The sequence below is a fragment of the Vipera berus genome, assembly GCF_964194415.1.
Source record: "Vipera berus genome assembly, chromosome: 4".
In the NCBI taxonomy this organism is placed as follows: Eukaryota; Metazoa; Chordata; class Lepidosauria; order Squamata; family Viperidae; genus Vipera; species Vipera berus.
In genome coordinates, this window is record NC_138206.1 from 123,230,056 (window position 1) to 123,257,366 (window position 27,311).

General features: G+C 46.9%; 1 protein-coding gene across 2 annotated transcripts; it reads right to left on the reverse strand.

Moving 5' to 3' along the window:
- On the reverse strand, positions 1-27,311 carry LOC308667824 (cardiac-enriched FHL2-interacting protein). Of its 2 annotated transcripts, XM_081327341.1 has the most exons (3): positions 27,036-27,311; positions 13,972-14,120; positions 1-5,803 (listed from the first exon to the last, which is right to left on the reverse strand). In XM_081327341.1, exon 3 carries the CDS (start codon positions 5,660-5,662, stop codon positions 1,334-1,336), a length of 4,329 nt encoding a protein of 1,442 aa, XP_081183467.1. In that variant the 5' UTR covers positions 5,663-5,803; positions 13,972-14,120; positions 27,036-27,311; the 3' UTR covers positions 1-1,333. The 2 variants fall into 2 exon arrangements, with proteins under 2 accessions (XP_081183467.1, XP_081183468.1); XM_081327342.1 differs by lacking the exons at positions 13,972-14,120; positions 27,036-27,311 and adding an exon at positions 12,940-13,005.

The window sequence follows — 27,311 nt, forward strand, 5'->3', positions numbered from 1 at the left end:
CTCTGAATGATCATAATGTGGAGCTCAGCGCAACACTTGACTTAAATTGTGATCTCCATACCCAAAGGGACAATGCAGTCCAACAGCAGAAGACTTCTAGGGTCTTGGAAACCAATTTTCCTGATCCGGGTGTAGGAAGGAGGCCAAAAGGGAAGTGGCAGAAGATTGACAAAGAGAGTTGCAGCCTTCCAATCCTGTTTCCTGTGATGTATCTTATCTCCGTCTTTGGGGAGGGGGAAACTAGGCTGGTTGATTATGTAAGGAATTTAAAAAAGGACACTTGGGGGAGGGAACAGATCCGTGTTCTCCAGACTGCTTTCCATCTTACTAGTTTACCACTGGCAGAAAACTAAATCCAAAATCTTTAGAGATTTGAAGGAGCGGATTCTTTGGAGAAAAATACTTAAGGCCCAATTCACAAGATGGTGATGTGAAATGGGCAGTTCTAGAATTTTCCTGTGCCCATATGTGAGTTTTCATAAAGTCTATATTAAAGTGACATAGTAGAATTAGTGGATCTATTTGCATAAAGTCTATTTCAAAGTGATATAATAGAAGCTGTGCATTTCCTGTCTCAAAACAGCCAGAAACCTCACAACTGATTTTTGTCAATGGCCACTGCAAGGCTAGTGAGGGTGTAGTGAGGGGGCCTAGGGCTACAGGGGTATAGCCCACATCTGCTCTTTTCCCCCCTTAATTTCCAGCTTCATCGGGGCAGGTTGACCATCTCGTGTCTTCCTATAGGGTGGCTGACCACCGGCCATTCAGAGGGAGGGAACACAGAGGTCAGCTGGATCCAGGCCTTGCCTGGGCTTTTTTTTTTTTTTAGTAGTTTCACAAATTTACAGATTTTTTTTTTAAAAAAATGCTAGTTTCTCTTCTCCACTGTGTTGCCAACAAAATAAGCAATAGAAAACAGAACTGTGAAATGTGGGCACATTTCATTTCAAATATATCAATCAGATCCAGTTCAATCACCCAGTTTCAAAACCTGACGTTATACTCGTTTCTCTTCAGACCTATAAAACCTTATGTTTGAACTCAGAATTACGTTTATGATCGTGAGGACCCGAGCGGTGAGGTACGAATTCAGATCGCTCCAACCCAGCCCGTAGGCAGTCAGGTCAAAGTATTTCTGCATTGTACATCCGATGTACGGAATAGATTAGAATTGTTCAGAGTAAACAAAAAAGTGAATTCGCATTAATATATTTTCTTATTCTACATTTGATCTTAGCAAAAAGGCCAAAATGTGACGTTATTTTATAATTGCTGTGCAAGTGGCAATCCTCACCTTTTGTGCTTTCAGGTGTGGCTAGCAATTCTTCTAAAGCTACAGCAAACACTCTTGCGGTGCACCTTCAACCACCAACTCTTTGGCCGAAGCCTTTGTGCCCTCCGCTGTCTCAGGGGCAAGGGGGCTCCTACCCTTTTCGGAGTTTGAGGGGGACCCATCGGCACTCTGGCTATGAATATCAAGCAGGGCTGCGTCTGGGCAGGGCAGACCCTCCGAAGGCCCTGGGCAGGAGACCCTCAGTGGCTCACCTGAGGCCGTCCCCGAGACCTTCACAAACGCTCTGGGAAGCGGAGTGGACGATGGGAGGGTGGGAACGGAAGCCACCCTGGGCGGGAGAGTGCTGGGAGCCCAGGCACTGGTGGGGAAGGAGGCTTCTGAAGAAGGCGTTTGAGATGAGTTCCTTTTGGAGGGAGGAGTGGACACTTGGACATATCTACCGCTCTCCAGATCGTAGAGCGTCTTTAACCGAAGAGGCAAATCTACAATAAAGTATTCTCCTGAATCCGGATCCTGGAGCAGCTTTCGCTGAGTGGCAGGCAAAGAGGGGGAGGGACTGGAGGAGAGCGAAGGCTGATGCTTTATCAGACCACATTTTGGGGTAGTCAAGGGAGAGTCAGGGCAGATGAGGGACTGTAGAGGTGGGGCTGGCATCAGGCATGAAGCATCTTCATTCTGGGGCAGAGTTTCCTCCTGAAGCTTTTTTTGTTGAGCTTCCATCTTTTTCCTCCTGCTTGCAAGCTTCTTTGCCCTCCGCAATGCCTTTTCTGTCTTGGGGGGCACCGTGGGGGGTTTGGCTGCTGCCCTTCCCATCTGACTCATCAGCTGGAGTCTTTCATTCGTCCCCAAAGGGCTGCCAGGATCTCCAGGGAGCTGATAGGCTTGTTCTGGATCAAGCGTGGGTGTTGTGGAAGGTTTATCTATACTTCCTATGGCTTTGTGTAGTGGAAAATTCGCTACTTTTTCAGTGTGCGATATGTTGAGGTCTGCAGTTGTATCTGACAATGGACCTGTGGAAGCTGATGGCACCACAGTATCTGACCTTGGACTTTGTATGGTAGAACCGGCTGAATTACTCAACAAAGAAGTTGTGCCTCCAAAGGCATCACTGGAAACAGGAGAACAAGCGTGATTTTCTGTTACTGTGGGAGACTTTACCTCGTGACTTATTATTTTCTTAATGCAAGGACCACCCTTTTGCCTAGTGAAGGCACGGCTCTTCGTATAATGTGTCCTTTCTCTCGTAGGGGACCTTTCCTCACTTTGTCTTGGCTCACTTTCAAAGTCCAGATTTGGCTGAATGGCAGAACTGGGCCTTAACTTTCTAATTCTGACCTTCTCTTTGGAAATAGCTAATTTCTCGGGGCTTTTTAATTCTTTCTCCGATAACACTGATAAACAATCGGTTTCTTCAGAATCTGCCATCATAGAAAAATGATCTAATCCTTCACTAAAGCTATAATTTGCGGTTAGACTGCTTTCGTCAGCTACCTGAGAGCCCTTGTTCCCTTGGATAGACCCCCATCCTTCCTCCTCCTCCTCTTCCTCCCCCTCCCCCTCCCACTCTCTGTCTGTCTCGGCATCCTTGGGGTTCTCCGGGGCGTTCGGAGCGGCTACTTCACAGGACAAAGACCTGAGCAGAGGCAGCTTGATTGCTTTGGTCACAGGGGGCGACTTAAATGTGTTGTCTTTAATCGTGAACAAAGTGGGCTTCAACACGCTTGATACGGCTGGCGTGAGGGGCTCCTCAGCCTTGCTTTCCGCCTCACAGTCGGTGCTTCTCCAGCCATCTTCTTCCTTCTCCTCCAACGCTGCCTCTTGCAAGGCATCCTCATCTCCGTCCTCCCCCTGGTCTGCTCCATCCACAGCAGAACCACAGTTGCTGAGCAGGTGGTCGTGCAAATCCATTCTGTTGGCTTTCTCTGTCTCTCTGCTGCCCTGCCGTTCTCCTCCACCCGTGCCATTCCCCCTTCTCTGGCTTTCCTGAAGACAGGCTTTCTGGAAGAGCTGCATCAGAGAACAGGGCGTCCCGTGGAACGGTGGGCCTGCAGTGGCAACAGCCGGTTGCTCAGAAGGACCGGGGCTTCCTCCGCCCTTGGGGCCATTCCCAGCCAAGGAGCAGGCCTGGCTTCCACTCTTGCTTCTGTTTTCTTCAGCTGGAGAAAACAGACTTTTAGATGCTTCATCGGCATCTTGACCCAAAGTGACTTTTTTATATTTATGTTTCTGCATGTCCTCCTGCTCTACGGCTGCCACCTCTGTCAGGAAAGGTTCGGGTGAAGAAGCAGGTTGAGTTTTATTGTGTTCGTGCACAGAAATCACCTCAGCGCCCTCTGTGTATACTGAATTACTTTGCTGCAAATGATTCTTATTTTGGCACTTTAAAATACCTGCCCTTGACTTTGATAAGCTCAACATTACATCATCACTGATAAAATTCTCATTTAAACTGGCGAAATTGTCCTTTTCCTCAATGTACTCCATTTGTTCAAAGATGTTAACTTTATCGGCACCAGCAAGTATTTCTTTATTGCTATAATCCGGTGCGCTGGTTGCCACGACATCTGCTTTCAGGTGGGCCTGGCCTTTCAGCTTGTCTTTGTCCTCCAGGCCTCTCAGGAGGGGAGACGGGCTGTAAGTGCTTTTCACACGTTTTCGGATGTCCTTCAGGTTAAACAGTAAACGGGGTGCTTTAGACTTGTAATCGTTCTGGGAATAAAATGTCCTCTCCCCAGGTTCTTTGGTTGCTGCAGCTTCCAACAGGAACGGAGTCACCACTAGTAGCCGGCTTCCCGGGGGTCCTTCGTTCTTCGGCTTCAGGGGTAGGGCCGGAGTCAGCAGGGCCGAGATGCCAAAGGAAGGGTCAGACAAAATCACACGTGACTCAGCTGCAGATGTTTTGGCCAAAGGAGCCATCTCGGGTGACTTTCTGTACGGGGAATCTTTTATTTCTAACACTTCGGCTGCTCTGACCTCCGCCAGTTTCATTCTGCTAAGAGTAGCCTTCTGTTTCCTCCACGGGGGTGGGCAGCCGCCTCCTACCCCAAGTTCAGAGTCTGGCTTGGTGGTTTTCTCTGCTAATATAGAAACGGGTGGCGTCGGCGTCGGCGTCCGTATTTCCTGGGCATCAGCGGGATGGAATGCTGCCTCTGGAGGGAGAGAGGTCTGGTGGGGAGAGGGCGGGGGGGCTGGCGCCTTGGACACTGGAAGTGGGGGGGCCATTCTTGGTGGGAAAAGCGTGCTCGATGTCAGGGAGGCTGGAGAAGGACTCTCGTGCACAGGTGCAAGTACCTGGGGCAACAGCTGTTGGGCTGCAGCACTTTTTGCACCGGTCGGTGAGGGAAAAGATACCCTTGCCAGAGGCAACAAAGGCAAGGAGGCTTTGGAGAGAGACTTTGGTGAAGGATCATCGGAGAAGCTTTCTTCCGTCGCCTTTGGCTTGGAAACGCAAGGCTTCTTAAAGAAAGGTGCTTCCTCAAAGTAACCGAGGCTGCCATCTTTGGGCATCTTCTCTCCCATTTCGATTAGTTTCTTATGGTGTGCATTCCATGACTCAAAAGCGCTGTTTTCACTGTGGAGAAAGCTAGTTTTTCTGGCTAGTTCTTTCGCTTTCCCAGTTCTGGTTTTCGCCATCTTGTCAGAGATGCTGAACTTGGGAACGTTTGAAGCCTTTGCCTGAGAAAGCCGAGGCGCAGGCTGGCTCAGGGAGGCCAGGTCTATTCTGCTCTGTGCTTTGCGCTGACCTCTGGGATCTGCTACACTTGGACGCGGCTCTGGAAGTTCAGAGATCCCCGTTTGGATGTTTACAATTGTTCTGTCACTCCAGAAAGCCGTTTCGTCTCCACAAATTAACGGACACCCTGTCCAGCTGCTGTTTGCCGGCTGCTTGGCTATCAGTAGTGAGACCTGGCTGTCAACCTTATTAAAGGTCTTTATCAAAGAAGACACTTTTGAGATATGTGTACAGTTGTGCAGATCAGAAAGCGGCAAGTCTAGTTTTCTTCTTATGCTTGGGTGGACTAGAGAATACTTCTTGTCTTCATGAGTTTTGGAGTTAGTAGAAACTTCGGAAAGTAGGAATGTCGCATGCTCCTTTTCTGACCGTTGCCTGGGGAAACGGGTGTTTTTCTTGATGGCGTAATTCCAGGGGCCGTGAAAGAATTGGCTAGAGAACTGGTGGGGGATGCCGGATGGCCCAATGGGGTCTACATCTGTGTAAGGTGTTTGAAGCTCAGCCACGCAGAGACTTTTGAAAGCTCGGTCGGTGAGGCTGCACACTTCTCTGTCGGTATCGTCCAGCAGACTCCCAATGCTGGAGGAATCACTCTGTCCATCCGCTTGTTTCTTACTCCCCTGCATGGTCCACATGAGGCATTCATGAAATGGGTGGTTGACTTTTGGGGCTACCGTTTCTCAAGCATTTTTCACAACTTGGGGTTAACTTTTCTTCAGTGATCTGCAATTTTATATTCATTTCTCATAAGGAAGCAGAAAGTGGGGCTTTCCAGTCTGCAAATTGAACATATATAAGTTTACGTTATTGTATTATAATACAACGCAATTGCACATAAACCTTTTCTGTTTAATTCCCACTGATCCCCAATTTAATCTGATATTCTAGAATTACTTTGCATTAAAACATTGATACATTATATATATACTAAAATAGCTTTGAACTAGAAAAGCCCCAAGAAAAATAATTAAGAAAGATCAAGAGTTTTTTAAAACGGTGCAGAAGCTTTCGTGACTCTCCTTCTCTTTCTCCAGAAATTCTTTTAAAAAACCCAAATTTTCTTTTCCCCTCTGAACAGCTGAGTTGTATTGTTAGCAGTCTACCTGGCATGGCCTGGTAGGGTCTCTTTCTCATTTAGCTCAGCCACAGGGAGAACCCCAGCAGGGTGCAGAGCCCTGGATGGCCTTTGCGAGTTTCTATTTATGATGTTATGCCACGCATTCTGTCACGGGAACCGTGTCACGACTGAACAGTGACGATGTCATGTCTCCTTTGAATGCCTACTTGCACCCTGGATGCTTGACCTCTTTCTTTGGCAAAAATTATTTTCTTGGTGATTGACGTGCTCTGTGTGTGATTAAAAACCTCCATTCATGAGTCTGTGAAGTTTTGCACGTCAGTTTGTTTTTCTTGCATAAAGAAATGTTCCGTCTTTAATTGTGTATTCTGAATAAGTTGCTTGGACTTGCTAGGAGTTGGGCTCTAATCTGGCAAGTCTTCCCAGGTGAATAAAAGCAAGATCTTGTGTGACTGCCTGGGGCAAGTTTGAAACTCTAATTCCTGAAGGAGTGGACAGGACACTGAAATCTGCTAGATGCCATCTGCTTACCCTGCCCTTACTGGCTGGTGAAGGCCAATCTCCTGTTGGGTCCAGCCAGCAATATCTGCTTTGCTAAGAGAAGCAGGTGCTACCACCAGCCTTGAGGGAGGCAGTGTGGCCTGCCTCCTCAAAGGCCCTCACTGGACTTCATTTCACACCAAACAAGGTTACCAGGTAAGGTCATTTGTCATTTGGGGTCATACATTGATGATACCCATTGTTCATCTTTTCAAGAAAATTGGAGAGATGAAGGGAACATTCCATGCAAAAATGGGCATGATAAAGGACCAAAATGGCAGGGACCTAACAGAGGCAGAAGAGATTAAGAAGAGGTGGCAAAATTACACAGAAGAACTATACAAGAATGAGCTTAACGTCCCAGATAATCACAATGAGGTGGTCACTGACCTCGAGCCAGACATCCTAGAATGTGAAGTGAAGTGGGCCTTAGAAAAGCTGAGCAACAACAAAGCTAGTGGAGGTGACAGTATTCCAGCTGAGCTATTCAAAATCTTAAAAGACAGTGCAGTAAAAGTGCTACACTCAATTTGCCAGCAAATTTGGAAAACTCAAGTGGCCACAGGATTGGAAAAGATCAGTTTACATTCCAATTCCAAAGAAAGGCAGTGCCAAAGAATGTTCAAACTATCACACCATTGCACTCATTTCTCATGCTAGTAAAGTCATGCTTAAAATCCTACAAGCTAGACTTCAGCAGTATGTGGATCGAGAACTACCAGAAGTACAGGCAGGATTTCGAAGAGGCAGAGGAACTAGAGATCAAATTTCCAACATACGCTGGATCATGGAGAAAGCTAGGGAGTTCCAGAAAAACATCTACTTCTGCTTCATTGACTATGCTAAAGCCTTTGATTGTGTGGATCATAACAAACTGTGGCAAGTTCTTAAAGAGATGGGAGTACCACACCATCTTATTTGTCTCTTGAGAAACCTATATGCGGGTCAAGAAGCAACAATGAGAACTGGACACGGAACCACTGATTGGTTCAAAATTGGGAAAGGAGTCCGGCAAGGCTGTATACTGTCGCCCTGCCTATTTAACGTATATGCAGAGCACATCATGAGAAAGGCAGGGCTAGATGAATCAAAAGTTGGAATTAAGATTGCTGGAAGAAATATCAACAACCTAAGATACGCAGATGATACCACTCTAATGGCAGAAAGTGAAGAAAAACTAAAGAGCCTCTTGTTGCGGGTGAAGAAGGAGAGTGCAAAACTTGGGTTGAAACTTAACATTAAGAAAACCAAGATCATGGCATCTGGCCCTCTCAATTCCTGGCAAATAGATGGGGAAGAAATGGAGGTACTGACAGATTTTGTTTTCCTGGGCTCCAAGATCACTGCAGATGGGGACTGTAGCCAAGAAATTAAAAGACGCTTGCTCCTGGGAAGGAAAGCCATGGCAAATCTAGACAGCACACTAAAAAGCAGAGACATCACCCTGTCAACAAAAGTGCGTATAGTCAAGGCTATGGTCTTCCCAGTTGCAATGTATGGCAGTGAAAGTTGGACCATAAGAAAGGCTGAGTGCCAAAGAATTGAGGCCTTTGAACTATGGTGCTGGAGAAGACTCCTGCGAGTCCCTTGGACTGCAAGGCGATCAAACCGGTCAGTCCTAGAGGAGATCAATCCTGACTGCTCTTTAGAAGGCCAGATCCTGAAGCTAAAACTCAAATACTTTGGCCACCTAATGAGAAGGAAGGACTCACTGGAGAAGAGCCTAATGCTGGGAAAGATCGAGGGCAATAGAAGAAGGGGACGACAGAGAATGAGGTGGCTGGATGGAGTCACTGAAGCAGTAGGCGTGAGCTTAAATGGACTCCAGAAGATGGTAGAAGACAGGAAGGCCTGGAGGAATGTTGTCCATAGGGTCGCGATGAGTCGGACACGACTTCGCAGCTAACAACAACAATTGTTCATCTTGACAGCAAGCTGGCCAAGTGGTGCCATCAAGGTCTTGTCTTAATGTCTGGAAGAACAGGCTCAAGGTTAACCTTTACAAGGCCAAGTGGCCATGGTGATGTAGGCTACCTGCATCTAGACCTGTTCCCTATTTAGTCTTCAACAGGGTTGTATTTCCCCCTTTAGAACTGATGTACATCCTGAGGTCTTTGGGGACTCCTGCTTGATGAACAGTTGGCAGATGTGGCCAAGAAGGCCTTCACACAAATTCCTCTGGAGTACCAGCTGTGCCCATAACTCTTAGGACATAACTCTTTGGTCACCTCACATTTGGAGCCTGGCAGTGGATTGCAGTTGCTGAGGCTGCCCTTGAACACGTGGGAGACGAGCTGGTCCAGAAGGCAGCATCCCAGCAGGAAGTTGTTTTAACAGTGTCACACAAACACTCCATTAAGTGACTCTTAAAACTTGGCTCTTCCCCCAGGATCTCGGGCAAGGGTGCATGTGTGAAATTACTGGTCTGCTGTTATTTTTTCAGATGTTTGTTTATTTGTATTATGTATTACATTGATTAAAAAGGAATGACGTGGGAGATGCAATGGGAATAACACTTCATGAAAACATGTATTTTTTGCAATGTCCTAAAATTTTGGGGAAAAGTTATTACACGTATGAATTTGCCTCAGATATCAGGTTTAATATTTTCAACATCTATACTCTTTGGAACCAGGCAGCTCTCGCGGCTGTGCTGGCCAACAGGAAGGGGTCCTGGTGACCTCCTTATCGCCCTTCAACACCGGAAAGATAAAAGATAAAATTATGGCCCCAGTTCCTCAGTGGATCAAAGACCAGATGTTACTATGACTTACAAATGAGTTGGTTACATAGGTAGGTTATATATACATATGATTACAGTTACTATAAATGTGCTTATCCTTTATTGAAATTGTTATACAAAAATTATATTTATGTACTACCTGCATAATTTTTATTGCACTGTTTTCTTTCTCTTGCTTTCCTTTCTCTTTCCTTTTGTTATTCTTTTTCCTTTGTTCTCTTTTATAAAGGCAAAACAAATAAAAAAAAGCCCCCCTGCAACATGGGGTGCATCACGAATCTCCATTATCTCTTTAATATTTAATTGGTGCTAGAGCCCCCGGAGTGATTAATAAGATAAACTGGTGATACCCAGGAAAAGCACAGGCCTGAACTGGAATACAAATTGTCCCTATATTCATATGGTATTTGGGTGCTTCTTAAATATTATATTTGTTGAAATTGTATAATAATATGGAAAATATGCAAGTATACAAAAAAAAATCAAACGTCATGCCTATTGGCAATAATGTTCCTAAAGATGTGATTTTCATATTTATTTTTTGTTCAAAATCTATTAAATTGTGATTATAATTCCTATGAATTATAATTTTAGAAGATATAAACAATTTAAACTACACTGGCCAGATGAAAGGAGACGTGGAGAGATAGATGCAGAGGCACCTGTGCTTGTAGGAAAGAGCAAATATTAAAATATAGGTCTGTCTCTGTCTCTATATCTATTTTATTTGCTAATCACACTTATATGGTCAACTATCTAAACAAAAAGCGACTCCGGATGACTTTAATAAAACAACAGATACATATAAATCATTATAAAAATATTTTCAGAATGTTGCCAGCTTGTTTCAATATTTTTAGCTGCCTGGCAAATTAATGACTATTTTGTAATGGGAAGAGCAAAAGGCAGGCCTTCTCTTCTCCGGCTAGCCTTTACTGGTTTCAGCCTTAGTGACGGTAGAACCGCTGGCTGACTGGGGAGCTCCAGGGGTTGAAGTCAACAAGTCTTAAAGTTGCCCTCGTTTCCACCACCCCCCCCGCACCCCCTCCCCCGCCTTCTCCCCCGTCTAAGCAGTTGCTGTCTTAAAGAGAGGATGGGCTTCATCAGCGGCCAGTTCAGCCTTTTAATGGACGGCCGGACCATGGAGGGCACAGGGAAAAATGAAGGTGAACACAAATGGCTGTTGCCACATTTCAGCATTGTATATAGTCTCTGTTTGTGTCACATTTGTCTTTACTGGGAATAATTAATAATTGCTGATCTATTAATTTTGGCAAGATTATTTCCGTCCATGTTTCATTCATTCTCTTCCTTCCTCATTAGTTTTATGTTCCCTCTTCTTATTGGATTTGTTTCCCATTATTTTAAAATACTCATTTTAAAAATTTTAATTTTTACTATTTTATTTTTGAATATTACAGTGTAATTTCTCAATTGTTAGTTTACTTTGCATTTGTCAATCTTGACTGAGGGTGAACTAGATATTACATTTTTTAGTCTATTTGCTAAAATTCCTAATGATGCCACGAAGAAAAAATGGTCTAGGTCAATGTCTTGAACTTTAGCATCTTGATTCTTGAAGGTATGTGGACTTCAGCTCCCAGGATTCTTCAGTGACCAGGGCTAAGGAATTCTGGGAGTTGAACTCCACATATCCTCAGGTTGCCCAGATCTAGAATATCTGGTCCAGGAAACTGCATTTACTGGATTCCACTCCTTACTACTACTTAGTATCCTTGTTGAGTTTCTTATCTTGATATTCAATTAATAAAACTTCAGTACCTACATTAAATCCTGATGTAATTTTGCTAATTCTAAACTAATAACTTATCTTGTTTCTCCCTATTTTCAAAATATTTTTGTTTTAGATTTTTTTTTGCTTCTATAAAACCAATTAAATCAGTATTGTTCTTTAACTGTCATTAATTATACATATGTGCTTACTAACCACTGTTCTTTTACTTTTATCAATCTGTTTATACTTTATTTTTCCTTCAAAATATTAGTACTGTAAGAAACTCACTGCCATTCTAAGGCTTTCAAGTGGTTTTAATATTTCTTGCAATAATATAGCACATTTACAAGGATTGAATACGCTATTGAAATCATCTGTCATTACCATTTCCTAGCTGTTTTTATTTCCTTAATCAGGTTAATTAAAAGTTGGTGATAGATCTGGTGCATAAAGTGATAGCGTTGCTGTAACAAGAGAATAATCTGTAATTGTTACTTATAAAACATTTTTATTGGATACTGGCACTGCAGAGAATGTTTCCCAAGAAATGACTTTTCCTGCTACAGGAAATGGAGTTGAAATACGAATGCTTATATATGCCTCCTGTTTTTCCCTTTTAGTCAGAATTTAAAAGGACTTTGCCAAGGTGACATTTTCATTTATTTTCTCTGAGTTGTATCTCCTCTTAGCTACAGAAGACAAAGTAGGTTGGACTGGAGAGAAGGGAACTTTTGTGGAGAGTGCAGACTGGATTCTTCCAGCACCTTCAGCCCGGACGAATCTGGCTAAGAATATGCACGCAGCCCTTACTGGATGGCTTTAAACGCATTTCAAAAATTATTTTTAAAAATGATAGCCTGCATTTCTGTTTATTCCAAATACCAAAAGTAGCTTACAACAATGAAAATGCAGAGTATTAAAAAAACAAACCAAAATTAATGCAGTTAAATGAATCATTAAATTAATTAGCAATTAAAAGCTTGGTCCAAAAAATATTGCCACATTTTGGATGAACAGGAGCGGACCTTGCTAGAGCCGGGAGTGAGGCAGGGCAAGGCCCTTCTCCGGGACGTTTCAGCTTCCGACAACAAGCATCCTGAGCCTCTCCTGATGATCCAACCAGGGAGGCCCATAGGGAGAGAGGCTTCCACACAAAGGAGCAGGGCCCCCCCCAGCCCTTTAGAGGACAAAACCAGCATCTTAAATTGGCCAGGTAGAAGTTGGTACCTGATGCCAATCTTTCACTGCAGGCTTCCTACAATTCCTGTTCCTTGTTCCATTCAGGAACAAGGAACATTTGCACTTTTTGCCACATCTTGTACTCGAGGTCCCGCTGTAGGGCATAGTTGATGTAAAGGCCCGGATGCAAACACTTTCAAACGCGGTGCCAGCAGGGGATCCAGGAACTCCCAAGGTTTTGGAGTCTTTCTGGGCAAATGCAGCCCCATCCAGAACCAACTTCAACCTCAGTCCCAAAGTGCAGTGACCTCTGACTTGCCTTGATTTAACCTGACTTGTAGTCCCTCAATTATCTCTCCTTGCTGAGATTAGGAGACATTTAAAGGTACTGACGGTGGCTTTAGAGCTGGGCAGCAGAGAGCAGCCGAGCTCAGGGTCATAAGCATACATTGCTTCATACTAGAAGTTGGGAATTATCTCCCTGGGCAGCTCATGGCTGTGTTACGGAGCACAGAAGAAGACAAGGACCAGGACGTTGAACAGTGGACCTCTGGCACCACCTTCTGGGGAAGTCCCAACAGGAAGGGCCAGAACTCCTGCAGAAGAGTGACTCAACCGAATGACTCAGACAACTGACCTGGAAAGATGACAGGGCACCGAAAGCTGCTGAGAAGTTCAGAAGAACCATCTGTTTTCCCACGTGAATCATCCACCAGAACAATCACTTCATCCTGAACAAAACCTTGCTAGAAATTGGCTCAGAAACAGTTTCATGCAGATGTACCTGGGCCTAAGAGGCCACCCCTTTCTGAATCAATTTACTGCAAAATACTTAATACTAGTTTTTAATTAGACGGAAATTCCAATTTAATGCATAGCACATTTACACGTGAAATATTGTATACTGTATACAGGCCATCGTTGAAAAAGGATAGAACAGAGCTGGAAAAGGTGCAGCAGAGGCCTGGCAAAATGGTCGGGGGGGGGTGTCAAACAATTTCCCCACGAGAAAAGGGTCGCCCTCTTTAGCTTGGAGCTGGGTGGGGATGAGCCTGGGGTGTGTAAAGTCAGGCATGGCCAAGGGGACGGGGAGACAAAAGTAGGGGCAGGAGGCATCTGGTGATGCTGAACTGGAAGAAGAATTTGAACAGACTGGGGAGTGGGGGGGAGAATCCTCCGGGTGGGCTACGTCTTTGGCTTTGCAAAAAGTATCCCCTGAGACTTCCTGAGCAGGTTGTCTCGCCGGCTTTTGGGGCCGTGCTTGAAGGAGTTGTGGTGACCCGTGTGACGCCCGGTCTTTGGCCTCGAAGATGAATTCCGCTCCACGTCTGATACGCTCCTCCTAGTTTTATTCCTTTGCCTTATAAATCAATTTACACCCTCAAATGTAAATTAAATGCAATTTCCTTTTTGGAAGGGGTATCCTCCAGGATTCCTACTTCTTAATTTATTGACCGGTTGGAAAAGATGCTTTAATTTCCCACGCTTTTAGTACCACCGCTGAGCATTAATTTTAGGTTCAGTCTTTCTTTATGGACAACGTTCAGATACATTTGAAGTTTGGGAAATTCATGTGACTTTTTAGGCTACAGCATCATTTCTTAACGTCTTTCGATTTTAATGAAGTAAGCCTTAGGCAATGTTATGTTTGTGCCCAGGTTGTTCTTACCTGTTGTGTTAACAGACACTACAGAAGTTTTGATCTTCTCATATTCTTATTGCCCCTTTGATGCTCACCAGTCAGGATGAGTGGAAATTATTTTTTTGGAAAGTCTTTCCAAGCTACATATTTCATTATGTTTTGTAGATTATTTCAGTCTGCAAATGAATAAACAAAGAAAAGAAAAATGAAGTTGTAGGAAATAAGGCTCATTATTAAACATATGTTCATTACTCTTCTCATCCTGCTTTGATTGCCAGCAACAATTCTGTTTTCTTGAGTTGTCAATGGGTCTGAGCTTCTTGTTTAAAGACAGAACTCCTCAAAGGATGCCAGTTTTACATAAAAGTCCCATCAACTCGCCAAGGCCGTTTTGCAAAGCAACATGGCTGCCACAGGAAGCCACAGAAGACGCAGCCATGTCCCTTGCTCTGGCCTGGATCCGTTCCTCAGCCTCTACACGTGGCTGCCAAAGCCAGAGCTTTCTACCCAGCAGTGCTCTCCTCTCAGGAGCTCTGGCCCCGACAAAGATTGGGAAAGTGCCACTAAAGTAATGTGTGGATGTGCAGTGTTGGAGCTACAGATTGCTCAACTGAGAATTGAGGGACAAGAGACTGGAGACAACCTGCACAGCAATTGCCTCTCCTGGGAGTCTTATGATTTTCCCTGTAATTAACTTATTCTTTTTAAAAAAGAGGAGGAAGAAGAGGGAGGGAAGGAGGAAGAGAAATAACAGAAAATAAACCAGGGACCCAGAAGAGTTTTCTGTACTTTTAGAAGATTTTTAATTTCCAAACTAGTAAAAGGAAGCCACAGAGACGTCAGGAGTGAGAAGTTCAGAAGACTCATTGTGCGTGCAAGAGATGCCCCTGCAAACTAGGCTTTCTGCCCAGGGTTGTCCCTTGTTCCAAACCGCAGCCCCCCCCCACCCCCACAGCAATCTCAGTCGTGGCCATAGACCAGCATAGGCCAGTTCAGAGGCACAGCGTACAGACTCTCAATACCAACCGCATCTACTGCACAAATGACCCCCCAGCGGATGCTGATCAGATTGCAGAGCTCTTTCGGTTTTGGAGACAGAGTGTGCTCATCACAGGCTTAGATGGGCGGGTGGATAGCTCAGATATGGGGACCGTGCTGGGCAGTACTGGGTTGGGTTAGGCCAATCTGACTGTGCGTCCCCTGGGAAAGCTGAATGGGGTTCTGCAGGCTGTGTGTCTGTTCCACCACCAGAGGACAACATTCAGGATGGTGGTTTCACAGTACACCTGGAGGCATCTCCCTTTGTAGCTACTAAATGTTGGGGGATTTATAGGTGTCCATCTCTAGGGTAACAAAGGTGAAGGGTCATGGTATCAAAGCTCCGTCCTTCATTATGCAGCCTCCTTTTTCTGGCCAAGGGCTTTTCAGCCAGGCAGCCTTTCTCCGCTTCACCTCCCTTCTGGATCTCTTACTGAAGTTTATTACAGTTCCTGGTTGATGGCAGTGAACTCTGCTTCTACAGCAACCATGAAAGAAACTCATATGACTGTATGAACAGCGAGGCGAAAATTGCAGTGTAACTTCTTGCCCCATCTTAATCCTGCATTTTTGTTTCCGATGCTTCTGAAATATTTCCCTGTGTGGGACTCATCCCCAAGTCACTTTTCTTGATCAGAGTCCGTGCATGCATGCAGTTGGTGCAGGAACAATTACTAGCAATGGCTGCTGTGTGAAGAGACCTTATCAATTCGGATTCTGCTGTAGACCACAGAACTTTCCCTAAATCCACTAAAGCAGTCCAGCTCTTCCCAGGCTTCTGCACATCCAAAATACTGATCTAAGGGGGGGGGGGAATCTTACTGAAAGTAAATATGGGTGAGTCAACATTCTTTGCCTCTTGTTCATGTGGAAGTTGGAGGCAAATGACTGGAATAGAAATAAGAGAGCATCTTGGTTGAATTTAGAATTCGGGGCCCGGGTGATCAAGTTGAGACTGTTCTTCACAAATGGATTTGTCCCAGGGCTGTGGAAGAGGGTCCTGGTTGGATCTTGTTTCTGTGCTGCATGTAACAAGACACCGTGTGTGACGGCCAACCACTTTAAAGCTTAGGAGGGCTTATAGTTAAGAATACACAGGAGGCAGATCCTTTCCTTCACAGCCCCGGAGAAAAAGCAGCAGAGATGCTCTCTGGAACAATTGTCACAAAGTCCACCTGGCGGCAGCTCTTTGGCCAATCCCGTTCTCTGCCAGTCCAAATTCCCTCAATGGAGAGGTTGTTGTGGGGAAATATTGAGGACTTAAGGACAGGCAGAATATAAATCTAACAAATAAATCAATTCAATATTGGCAAACAGCCCCAATGGAGACATTGTAACCTTGGTTTGGGAACAGAAAAGTCCTTCTCAAAACTGTCAAGTCCTTGTCATCTCTGAGTTGAATTAAAGTTTTCTTTCTAGGCACACTCACAGTAAACAGGTACTGAAAAATATTATACAGTTGATTTGAAAATGTATCTCCATTAAGATCTCTTTTTGGAGAATCGTGTGCCAAATCTCTGCCAGGAAATTTCTGTTTAGGACCAGGCGGGCTCTCTGCTTCTTGTCCTGCCCTCGGGGGCTTTGGAGAAGAGGTGGACCCCCCCTCTTGTCTCTGGCAGCCCTTCAGGTATTGGAAAGCAGCTACCAGGTCCCTCCGAATTCTTCCCTTCGGTAGGCCAGACCCACCCGGATCCCTTAACCGGGCATCGCACAGCTCAGCCCTGATCACCTTTTGGCTCTTCTCTGCACGTTTTCCAAGGGTTCAGCATCTTTTTGACCACTTGAGCATCTTGTCCCCTCGAGGTTCATGGGACATTCAAGCTCCAACCCCTTGGAATACTTCCCAAGAGTAATTTTCAGCAGATGTAACAGGGGCGAGGACCAGCTCCCACTTCCCCACCACCACACACCTTTTTCTCTGCTCTCTGCTCCCCAGTGTAGACTTTCCACCCACCGGGGGCTCAGCCACATTCACCGTAGACTTTGGCCTCCCACACTTTGGGCATCTGCCAGCCAGTTTCAGGGCCTGAACTTGCTCAGTAAACCAGTGAGCTGTGAGCTTGGCAAGCCTGCGGAGCTTACCCTGCGGGAAAGGAGGGTGAAACGGGACCCCCCAGCCTGACCCCAAAGCCTCAGAGGGGAGTTTGGCACAATAGAAACCAACCCACTAGAAAATTCTGAAACTCCACCGGTTCCAAAAGACCCAGTCGCAAAGCCAAGCCGGGGCCCCTGTGGGGATAGGTTAAGGTTGAGTAAACCTTTCTGACCTAACCAGATGGTGATCCATCCACGACAGAGAATCAGTTCTGATCCCTCAACAGAGGTTTTCCAGGTAAAAGACCAGGTGCAGATAATAATAGCCAGAAATCACGCTTGACGTGACCGCCGTAGCAGCTCCAGGGGAGACTGGACCCCCTGTGACTCCCAACCCCGTCTCTGAAACCGGTACCTCCAGGTCAGGCAATGAAACTGCAAGATAGCAGAGCGTGTAGTAAAAGACCAGAAACCCCTAAATCTGGCCAGGGATGGGTGGCATCTCACCGAGGGCTGGGAACTCTCGTCTCTGCTCCCGAATGCATAAATCTACCATGTCTTCTGTGCTCCAGTTCTTACGTTAACTATATTTGTGCATTTGAAATGTTTGCCTTTCACATCCTTCAGGTAGGGAGGTTTCTTTGGAACCACCTGTCTGAGATCAAAAAGTGAAGCAGTTTGCACCTGGTTCTTCCACACCCAATGTAATCACTATGACATTTTTGTTTTTCTAACACATTTTTGAATAAAAATGGGAAGTGCCGACTAGCTGAATACGACATGAATCTAGCTGAATCTTGCTAATCAAAACAGGAGACTTGAAAACCTCATGCTTAGCCATTTGGGGTACCTTCACTTGGTGAACACACGAAGTGTGGTGGATGGAAGTTATGCTTCGTGCGCTATAATTATTTTTCTTAACACCCGATACACCCTCAATATAGAGTAGAAGGTCAGCCCTGCAGCACTTTGGCGAGGCTGCTGGCCATGACACGGCAGGGACAGGGATCTCTCAGTGACAACCTACGTCCACTGTGGGCACAGCCCTCCCCGTTTGGAGGTGGGCGCTGCATCCCACAGACACCTTGGCTGCAGCTGCAGCTGGGTAAAAATAAGTCTCCACTCCACTTGACCCTTGAACTCTGGCCGCCGTAGCTCCTTTCAGGTAAATAGCCTGGAAACAAACTAGAGTGCTCTGGCTTAGGAAAGGCCGGAGAGGGAAGGTGACTTGCGGGTGGAGATCCGCCCCGCCAGACTGTACACAGTGGAATCTCTATTCTCATCCCGCCAGAAATTTTAATACTTTTAAAACAGATCAATTTGTAATTTCTGAATGTCACACTGCCTTTTGTCTGCTGCATTTCAATTGTTGACTCTCACCTGGCAGAATGAAAATAAATCCTTAATGATGAGAGAAATTCCCCTTGAGGAACTGGGGACTATTTACTCCCTGCCCCCTTACTCAGGGCTGGGGGTTGCGGAGGAAGAAAACCATCCTGACCCCTGTGCATCCCCTGGGGGTGGGGGGGGAGACCCCTTCCTTGGCAGTGGCTCAGCACCTTGTCTGCTCTTTCCACCCCTCCCGCTTTCTTGCCAGTCACCTGACCTGAGTAGAGCAATTGTAAAGAGATTCAACGGATTCCCCCGGGTCCCTAACTTATTACCTACAATGTAATCATGTCCCACAAGCAAATTCTCCTCAGTGGGCCCCTGATGGCCAACATCCCAGCTTGTGGCCAGCAACTCTCTCTGGTCAGGGGAAGCCAGAACCAACTGCAGATGCAGGCCGGTTTGCAGTGCTATGGCGCACAATACAGCAGCAGTTTACAAGCATCAATTTCCTTTTTCTCCATGTAGCTGGTAGTAGGGTCACTTCATATTTTGGGCAATTTTGAGCAAAAATGGTTTTCTGGAGGCCTGCAGGGTAAAGACACCAACCATGGCCCAGTCGTCAAGGTCCCAGAGTGAAAACGAACGGTGTCCCTACTTTACTGTCTTGAAAAGAAACTCCACTTTTTAACTGAAAGCTGAAATAAGGAAGGGCAAACACAGGGAGGGCGGTGGCAGCTCTGCTGTTCTTCAGAAGCAAGGATGGCAGCCTTGACCTGCCATTCCACAGCTCTGGGCCCCGTTTTCCCTCCTCCAGCCCGATTCATATTTCCCTCCTCCAGCCCGATTCATATTTCCCTCCCTCCCTCCCAAAAGCTCTTTTCCCACGGCCACCTCCTGGTGACGGAAGTTTCAAGATATCCAACATTTACCTGGATTTCATTTTCTTTTAAACTTAACTGACTCAGACTCCAAATTAAGAGGCTGCAGCAATGGCTCTCCCTTTCCCAGTAGGTCTTCATCCACAAAGGTTCAAGTTACAGCCGGGTCACGCAACTGCCAAACTACGCAGGGGGATTTTAGCTGGTAGGACTTGCATTTAAGCCTCCCACCCTTGAGCGACAAAAGTCTTTCTTCCCAGAGTGTGGAAAGGAGGAATTGTTGGCTAGAAAGTAAGAGGGGGGCAGAAGGGAGAGCGGTCGATGAAGAAAAGGGATCCTTTTCTGCAGATCTTTTGGGGAGCGACCAATCTGCCTTCCTGACCTGCGTGCAGATCGCAAAGCGCCTCCCCACAGTCGCGGGCGGGCTTCACTTTCGGTTTGGCCCATGCTACTCATCCTCCGCAATTTTAAGGTGCGTGGACTTCATTTCCCAGCATTCCCCAGCCGGCACTTCTGGGAATTGAGGTCCGCATGTCCCAAAGGCTGAAAAACGCCGGGCTGGGCAAAAGGCTGAAGCGTTTCTGATGTCCCGAGCAAGGAGAGAGAGAGAGGCACCCTGCGTCTTTCGCGCCCCCTCCCACCCAGCCAGACGCCCCCGAGGATTGTGGGGGGACGAAAGATTCTTTTGGAGTGGGAGGGAAGGGGAGGAAGGCAGAGAGCGGCCGGATCGCGACGGAGCAGAAAGTTCGGGGAAGAGGCTGCGGGCTCGGGACGAGGCGGGGAAGGGGACGAGGCCGAAGCGCCACGCAGGACAGGCGGCACTCGAGGACTACTCGGCTCTTGCCCAGGAGCAGCCGCAGCCCCTCCCCTCCAGCCAGGGTGCCCTGTGGGCGGGGGCCTCCCCTCCCCTCCCCTCCCTCCCCTTCGGATAAACTGGGTAAGTGAAGCCCCCGCGCTTCTCTCCTCCGCCGAACTGGCCCTGCGCCGCTTGGAAAGGGGGGGTCTGCAGAGGCGTCGGGAGAAGGGGCGCCCCCCCACTTTCTGCCTCCCTGGGAGGAGGAGGGGCGGGGGCCGTTCTTGCCGCGGGGGGCTCCGGCTTAACCGGCCCCTTCCTTCTGGGGGAGGGTTGGAAAGCTCGGGGACCGGACTAGACGACCTCCAAGGTCCCTCCGAGTCCAAGCTGTGGGGGAGAGCCGAGGCGCTGGGCGGGCCAGGCGAGGGAAGCCAGGACGGGGCGGCTGCCGGAGAGAGAGCCGGTCTCGGAAGGGCCCGGGACGAGCAGCCCCGCGGAGGCCTCTCCCCCGTCTGAAGGCTCTGGAGCCGGAGGCGGAAAAACGCGGAGCCCGATCCCGTCCGAGGCGCCGCGCTTGTCCCCCGGGGGGCGGGTCGTCCCTGCGGGTGATGAATGGACGGCCCTCCTGGTGGGGACGAGAGACTCCGGCCCCCCCGCCCGCCCCTCTGGCGGGAGGAGGGGGGAGCACCCGAAGACCTGTAACCCTCCGTAGGGGCAGCTTTCCGACCCCCCTGAGGAGGGGGCGATGCCTGAGCCAGGCTCTCTCCCTGCCCTCGAACGAGGAGGGTCCCTCTGGGTGGGCTCCACGCCTGGAGCGGGGCAGGAGACTCACCTGAGCGGGCGGGCGGAAGGAGGAGGGATTTACAATAGAGGCTGGTAGTTACTTCAAGAGAGAAGGAATCAGAATAAGACAAGATGCAAAAAAATAATGTACTATTAGAGTGGGTTTCTTGTAATTAATTGTAATGAATTAAACGAAAAGTTGATAATCTAGGCATTTTGGGAATGGTTGACACCAGCGCAGTACTTTATAATGCCGACAGTCCTTGCTTAGCAACCAAAGGTTGGCAACTAGGTCATTAAGCAAAGCAGTCACTAAGTTGCTCAAAGAAAGAGTTTTGGGGGGATTGCACGTATCAAAAGGCGACTGGACCCCATTTATTATAGCCTTGATATTACTTCGGTCCCGATGTCGGAGCTGTTTAAGTGTCACCTGGAGAATGAAAATGGCGCCGCCCGCGTGGGGAGAGGGCAGCTGGGAAAAGCAGAGGTGGCCGGAGAAGAGAGGGGAGGACCTGACAGAGAAAAAGGCGAGGAGCCTGGCTGCAAGACAGCTCCAGCCTCACCCTCGGGGCTGTCGCAGAATCACAGGAGAAAGAGAGGAACGGATAAAGGTAGAGAAAGAAGACTATAAAGATGTTAGGATTAAACAATGGAGAAGAACCCAGGGAAATGACTGCGTAACCGAAGGCCGAACAATGAAGTAGAGGACGTAGAACAGGCCAAGGCCCCAAGGAAGGTCCTTGCGCTCAGGCGCGCAGACCCAAAGCGCACTGCTGACGTTACCTAGTTGGGTCAGGAAACGTCTGCAAGCAAAGAGCCAAACTCGGGGAGCCCCACGGACGCCACCCTTCAGCTGGGAACCACAGATGCTCCTCTCTTCCTGGGCTCTCACCCGTTCCTGGTTTTAGGTCCAGCCGTGTTCTAGGCCTGCCTTCCAGTTAAAGTAACTCTCCTCCATGAAGTTCTGCTTAAAGTTCTAACGAACCTGTTGCTGTTCAGTGCAGCTCCTCAGTGCCGGCTGAATTGGTGCCAGGTTTGCCCCTTCAGTTCCGGCCCATGTGAGCAAAAACGGTGATATTTTAACTGACAACCCATTAGCCAAGTGGGGAAAAAAAACAGTTCCAGCTGCCTTCAGGATAGGGGACAAAGAGCAGAATGACCATCAGCCAGCAATCGCCCTCCGAAAGAAGACGTGCAAAGCGTGGCCTCCGGACTTTTTTTTCCCCCATCCGTGGCCACGGGAGGCATCCTGCGTTTTCTTCCTTATGGTAGAATAAGAGGTTGCGTCTGTCTGCAGGTGGGCCTTCCCCCCACGTCCACCATCGGGGTATGTGCAGGTGTGTTTCCTGTGAAGCTGCGGCAGAGGCTTACATAATGCCTCTCTGTGTGCACGTGTGCATTTCTCTCTGGGTGTTGTGCTTGTGTTTTTCTGTGTGGTGTATGCTGAGCCCAGAGTGGCACGGAGGAAGGAGGCTTGGAACAGGAGAGTTCAAGGGCTTCTCCCGTGGGGATCTTGGAGGAATATTGTTCTCTTCAGCCTCCTCAACAAGCAGGTTTTCAAACTCCTTGGTTTTTTTTTGGGGGGGGGGGGCAATTTAAACAGAGAAAAATTGCTCCCGTTCTGTTCAGCTTTTTGACAGCAATTCTGCTGATGGGCCAAGTCCTGAGTCCTGGCGTCCTCACCGTTTTTGCTTATCAATCATAGGATTAAAAAAAAGAGTCATTGGCTTGATCAGAAAAAATGACCTGAGTCACAGTAACAACTTCCTGCAATGTGGTCTGTGACAAGCTCCAACGTGACAAGCCAACATCACTGTGAGAAGGGCAAACTCTCGTTCTCTCCGTGGGAGCCTCTGACACAGTGGAAATGAAAGTATGAACCTGGGTCAGGAGGTTCTTCCCAGGAAGCAGATAAAAAACCTGGATTCTTGATATTGTTCAGACCTGTGCCTACATTCATAGGACACCCTGAACCGCAATATAGCCAGACACGTTTTATCTTAGTCTATATAAAAACTCACCCCTCTTGGTCATTTATGACTTAATGGGTCTTGTAGATCTTGAGTATTGAGTTAATGGAATAAATAATGGTTTAATTGTAAGCACGCCCTGTAACACAACTTACAATTTACTCCTTGCAGTTTATGCTGTAGAGATTTATGATGAAAAATGAAAATATAAACTGAAGATTTGCTTAATAGATAGAAACTGTGCTGGAAAATAAGATAGCCCCCAGAGAAACATTTGACACAGTTAAGACATAATGTCCTCTTTCACTCCGGCTGTAATCATAGTCAACAGTTAAGAATCCGAAGTCTTTGTGTGTGTGTGAAAAGTTACACAGAGGAATGAGTACATTCCAACTTTCAGTCCTGCACAACATGTGACTAACCTTGATCTGCTCTCTGGACTTCCTTCCAAAAAGGAGAAACGTGGGCAGAGCCAGAACCGAGGAAAGGATGATTGGAAAAGGGGGATCACCTTGGTTCTGGCGAGGAGCAAAGCTGTGCCCTGCTGACTTTTAAGAAAGTAAGCGAACCGAGATGAGTGGGGAGAAGGACCAGGAGAGGCTTCTGGAAAAAGTGCAGATGCTTCTCTGTTTTGTAGAATTGCAGGTAAGAAAGATGTAGAAAGATGGTGAGAAACTGGGGAATCACAAAGAAAAGAGGATCCGATTCAGAACCAGGAAAGTTACATGCTGTTGAATGTAAGGAACGTAGCTTTGTAATTTGGGACAGGAGGCAAAACACCCTCAGGCAGAATATCTCAAGTCCAGTAGGACATAATTTATTGGCTGCAAGCAATTGGCCAAGATCCAAGGCGAATCCAAGCCAGTTTGTCTGCTCCCTTCCTGCTCCCCAGATTGGTGGTCCTCCTCCGAGGGGGGCCGTCTCGCCCTGGGGGGCGGCCACCAGGTAGCACCAGGCATTTTCCACCACCGGAGTTCTGACATTCCCCACCTAGGGAGCTAAACTAGGTCCTCTTTGGCCCAGCAGGTGGGCTGCAAAACTTCTTTTGTTTCGTTTAATTTGTTCCTAAAGCCAGCTCCTTGGTATTTTAAGATTGTTCTGTTCTGCTTTAAATTGGTAGTTTTGAGATGGTTCTTAAAATTGTATATGGCCTTGGGGGATGAGAGGCAATTAAAATATTTTACTCAGTACTTTTTATTTGTCTCAGTCCTACTCTTTTCATTTATTGCTGTTATAAACCTTTACTTGGTTTTCTCCTGTTTAGCCAAACTTAAAGATTTGTATGCCCAACTCTGTAGACTAGATGCCCTCAGGGTGCCAACGCAAACAACAAAAAGCCCCAGCAACAACCCCAAGCCCAGTTTGCAGGGTTTAAATTCTGGGGCCCGGGAGATTTGTCTCAGATTTCTGGATGGTGCCGGGTTCAACACCTGCCACCCTCCCTCCCTCATCTTACTCTGCACAGAGTCACTTTCTCGTGGAAAGAGACAAACAGGAGCAGCCATTCATCCTTCCTTAGTGGGTTGGGAAGTCCTCCAGAGCCGGCCTCACTCCGCCGTGGCATTTTTGAAAGCTTGGGTGTGGACAAACCCTTGAGGGAAGGGTTGCTTTGAGGCAGCCTGGCATTTTTCAGTTGTTGGAGCTTATCCATCCTTTATCTTCTCCATTTAAAAAAAAATACGATTGATACCTCCTTCGTGAATAATACAGGAACAGATACTTCAAGGATTTCCTCAACGGTAGTGACTGTGAGAGAGATCTAGGCGTCCCAGTGGATCACCACTTACATAGGAGCCAGCCGTGTGCTGCAGCTGCCAAAAAAGCCGATGCAGTCCTAGGCTGCATCAACAGAAAGATAGTATCAAGATCACAAGAAGTGTTAGTCCTGGTTCATACTGCACTTGGGTGGCCACACTTGGAATACTGTGTCCACTTCTGGTTATCAGTTCTGCTTACAAAAAGAGATGCAGAGTCCCTAGAAAGAGCGCAGAGAAGAGCAACAAAGCTGATCAGGGATCTGGAGGCTAAATCATACGATGAACAGTTGTGGGAACTAGGTACGTCCAATCTAGGCCTAAGAGAAGGATTGGGAATCACATCATAGCAGTCTTCCAGTACTTTAGGGGCTGCCACAATGAAGAGGGAGTCAAGCTATTCTCCAAAGCACCTGAAGGCAGGACAAGGATGGAAGACCGTCAAAGGAGAGAAGCAACCTAGAACCAAGGAGAAACTTCCTGACACTGAGAACAATCAACCAGTGGAACAGAAGTTGCCTCCCGAAGCTGTGGGTCCTCCATCACTGGAGGTTTTCAAGAAGAGACTGGGATGGAGTAAGGACTCCTGCTCAAGCAGGGGGCTGGACCACCAGTCCTCCAAGGTCCCTTCCAACCCCGTTGTTCTAGGTTCTACTTTTCAGCATTTCTCTCTCGGAAGAGAATTTGCCACGAAGGTGGAGTGAAGCCCTGGGAAAGACCCTCACTGCTGCTTAAAATGGCTAAGAGGGAGGTGATTTGGATGGAGGCCGCACTGCAAGGTGCCTGGTTGGTCACAGCCAGCCTGCAAGCGGGAGGTTCTCCCTTCCTGGATTAGCCATTATTTTGTCTTTGACCCACTGAATTTGCGGATAGTGACAGCATCATTTTGATGCCCACTGAACTGCATGTGATGAATGATGGAAGACCGTAGGCACAAAGACACAAAGGCATAAAAGTTGGAGCAATCTGCTCTACTAATTAATCTAAGCTGAAAATGGGCCGGGCTTTGCAGCTCATAAGGTCACAGGATTCTGCCAGTAAACGTGTTTCCTTCTCAGCAGACCTCAGCTCAGCTGTAATTAGCACCAGCCGAAGCAGATGCACACCCCCGAGACTTAATAAACTGCAGCGGGAGACGGGAGCAGCATTTGTGGATTCGGTTTCTCAAGTGTGGCTCCCACTTCAAGGATAGAATAGAATAGAGCTGGAATTTCCTCCTTGGTTGCTACCCTGACTTTCAGCTTCGGTCAGCTGCTCTCCCTGCTGGCTGGTTTTGTGGCATTTTGTTTGCTCTTATTCTACGCAACGACATCAGGTCCATTTGTAGGCATACTTAAACATGCCATAAATGCAGGGAATAAATCATGATGAAATAATGTTCATCTAATAATAAATTAATAACATTGTTCTTGAGAAGGCTGGAACTTTCTTGGGACTGGCCTGGAGTTTCCTCCCCACTGAGCACCCACAGAGGTGCCCATTTGAGGGGCAATGGGAGTTTGTGGGCGTTGTGCCTCGTGGCCTTCAAGGGATGCTTCCCCTGCTGATCTGAGCTGGGGACGGGGGGGGGGGGTAGATCCCACTGGAGAAATCTGCCCAGAAGAAGGGGGGGGAAGCTGGCTTGAGGCCCCACAGATTTATGGCTGATGTGTTGGGCAAGCAAGGATAAAGGACCCGATGGTCTGAGAAGAAGGGCCTGTGGTGGGCTAGAATCGGTGAACTGTGGAAAAACTCAAGTGATCTATTTGGTAAGTGGAGCTGCGGTCGCAAGAAAATAAGGCATCTCCATTTCCAGTTAATTTATTTTGTCCTAAACAACATAAAGCCATTCACATGGCAGTGTACAAGTATCTTTTATATACCCGTGTTTGGGAACAATATTAGTGCATATAATGTTTCACAGAGCATTTTTCAAAACCATGAGAAATTGCTCATTTACGTCTATAAACCAGTTTCGGGACATAATTAAATAAAACCACTGACAATCGGATTTGAAAAATTCAACTTATTGAGGACACTTTTACTGATATGTGATAATTAACCGTCTCATAATTTTTTCCTTCACATTATTAGTGAATTAGAGTATTTAAATGAAAATAAGTTTCTATTCTGACAAAATATGTGTCAAATTAGGTCCCTCAACCTCAGAGATAAATAGCATTTGGGACAGAACACTAAATAAAATATATTTTAATAAACTGAACAGTCGGTTCTATACGTGCTCTTGAGAAATAGGTTCTCCTGATCTCCAAGATCCCAAGTGACTATGCATACATCTATTTATCAATACTTGGGTTAACTGGAAGAAAAAATGTGTATGGAAAATTAAAGTTTCAGTGCTGTTTAGAGACTGGAATTATAGATAAGGATAATTCAGAGGTATAGTCCTACATAAAAACACACAAGATGGCTTATGTTTCGTACTCCATTATAAGCTTTGGCAGTATTCTTGCGAGCGCAGCCACTCAACCCACTTGCAATGTCCATGCAGGGCCTTGTTCTGTCTTACCTTTGGCATCCAGGCTTCTTAAAATCAGGGACCGGGGAACATGGTGCTACCTTCAGCCAATCCAATTTTCCCAGGCACGTCCAATTTCTCCCTAGTTTGCTTAACAACGGCACTTCCTGTAACTTATATCCTTGGTGTGGGCTCTTTCTTCTGAGTAGGAAGGAGAGCTGTGATTGTAAAAGTTGCAGGAGCCAAGCCTTTCCCTGCCAAGGTCTGTCCAAAGAGGCAAAAAGTTGCTGAACGAGGAACCCAAAGTCGGCCAAACACACTTAGATC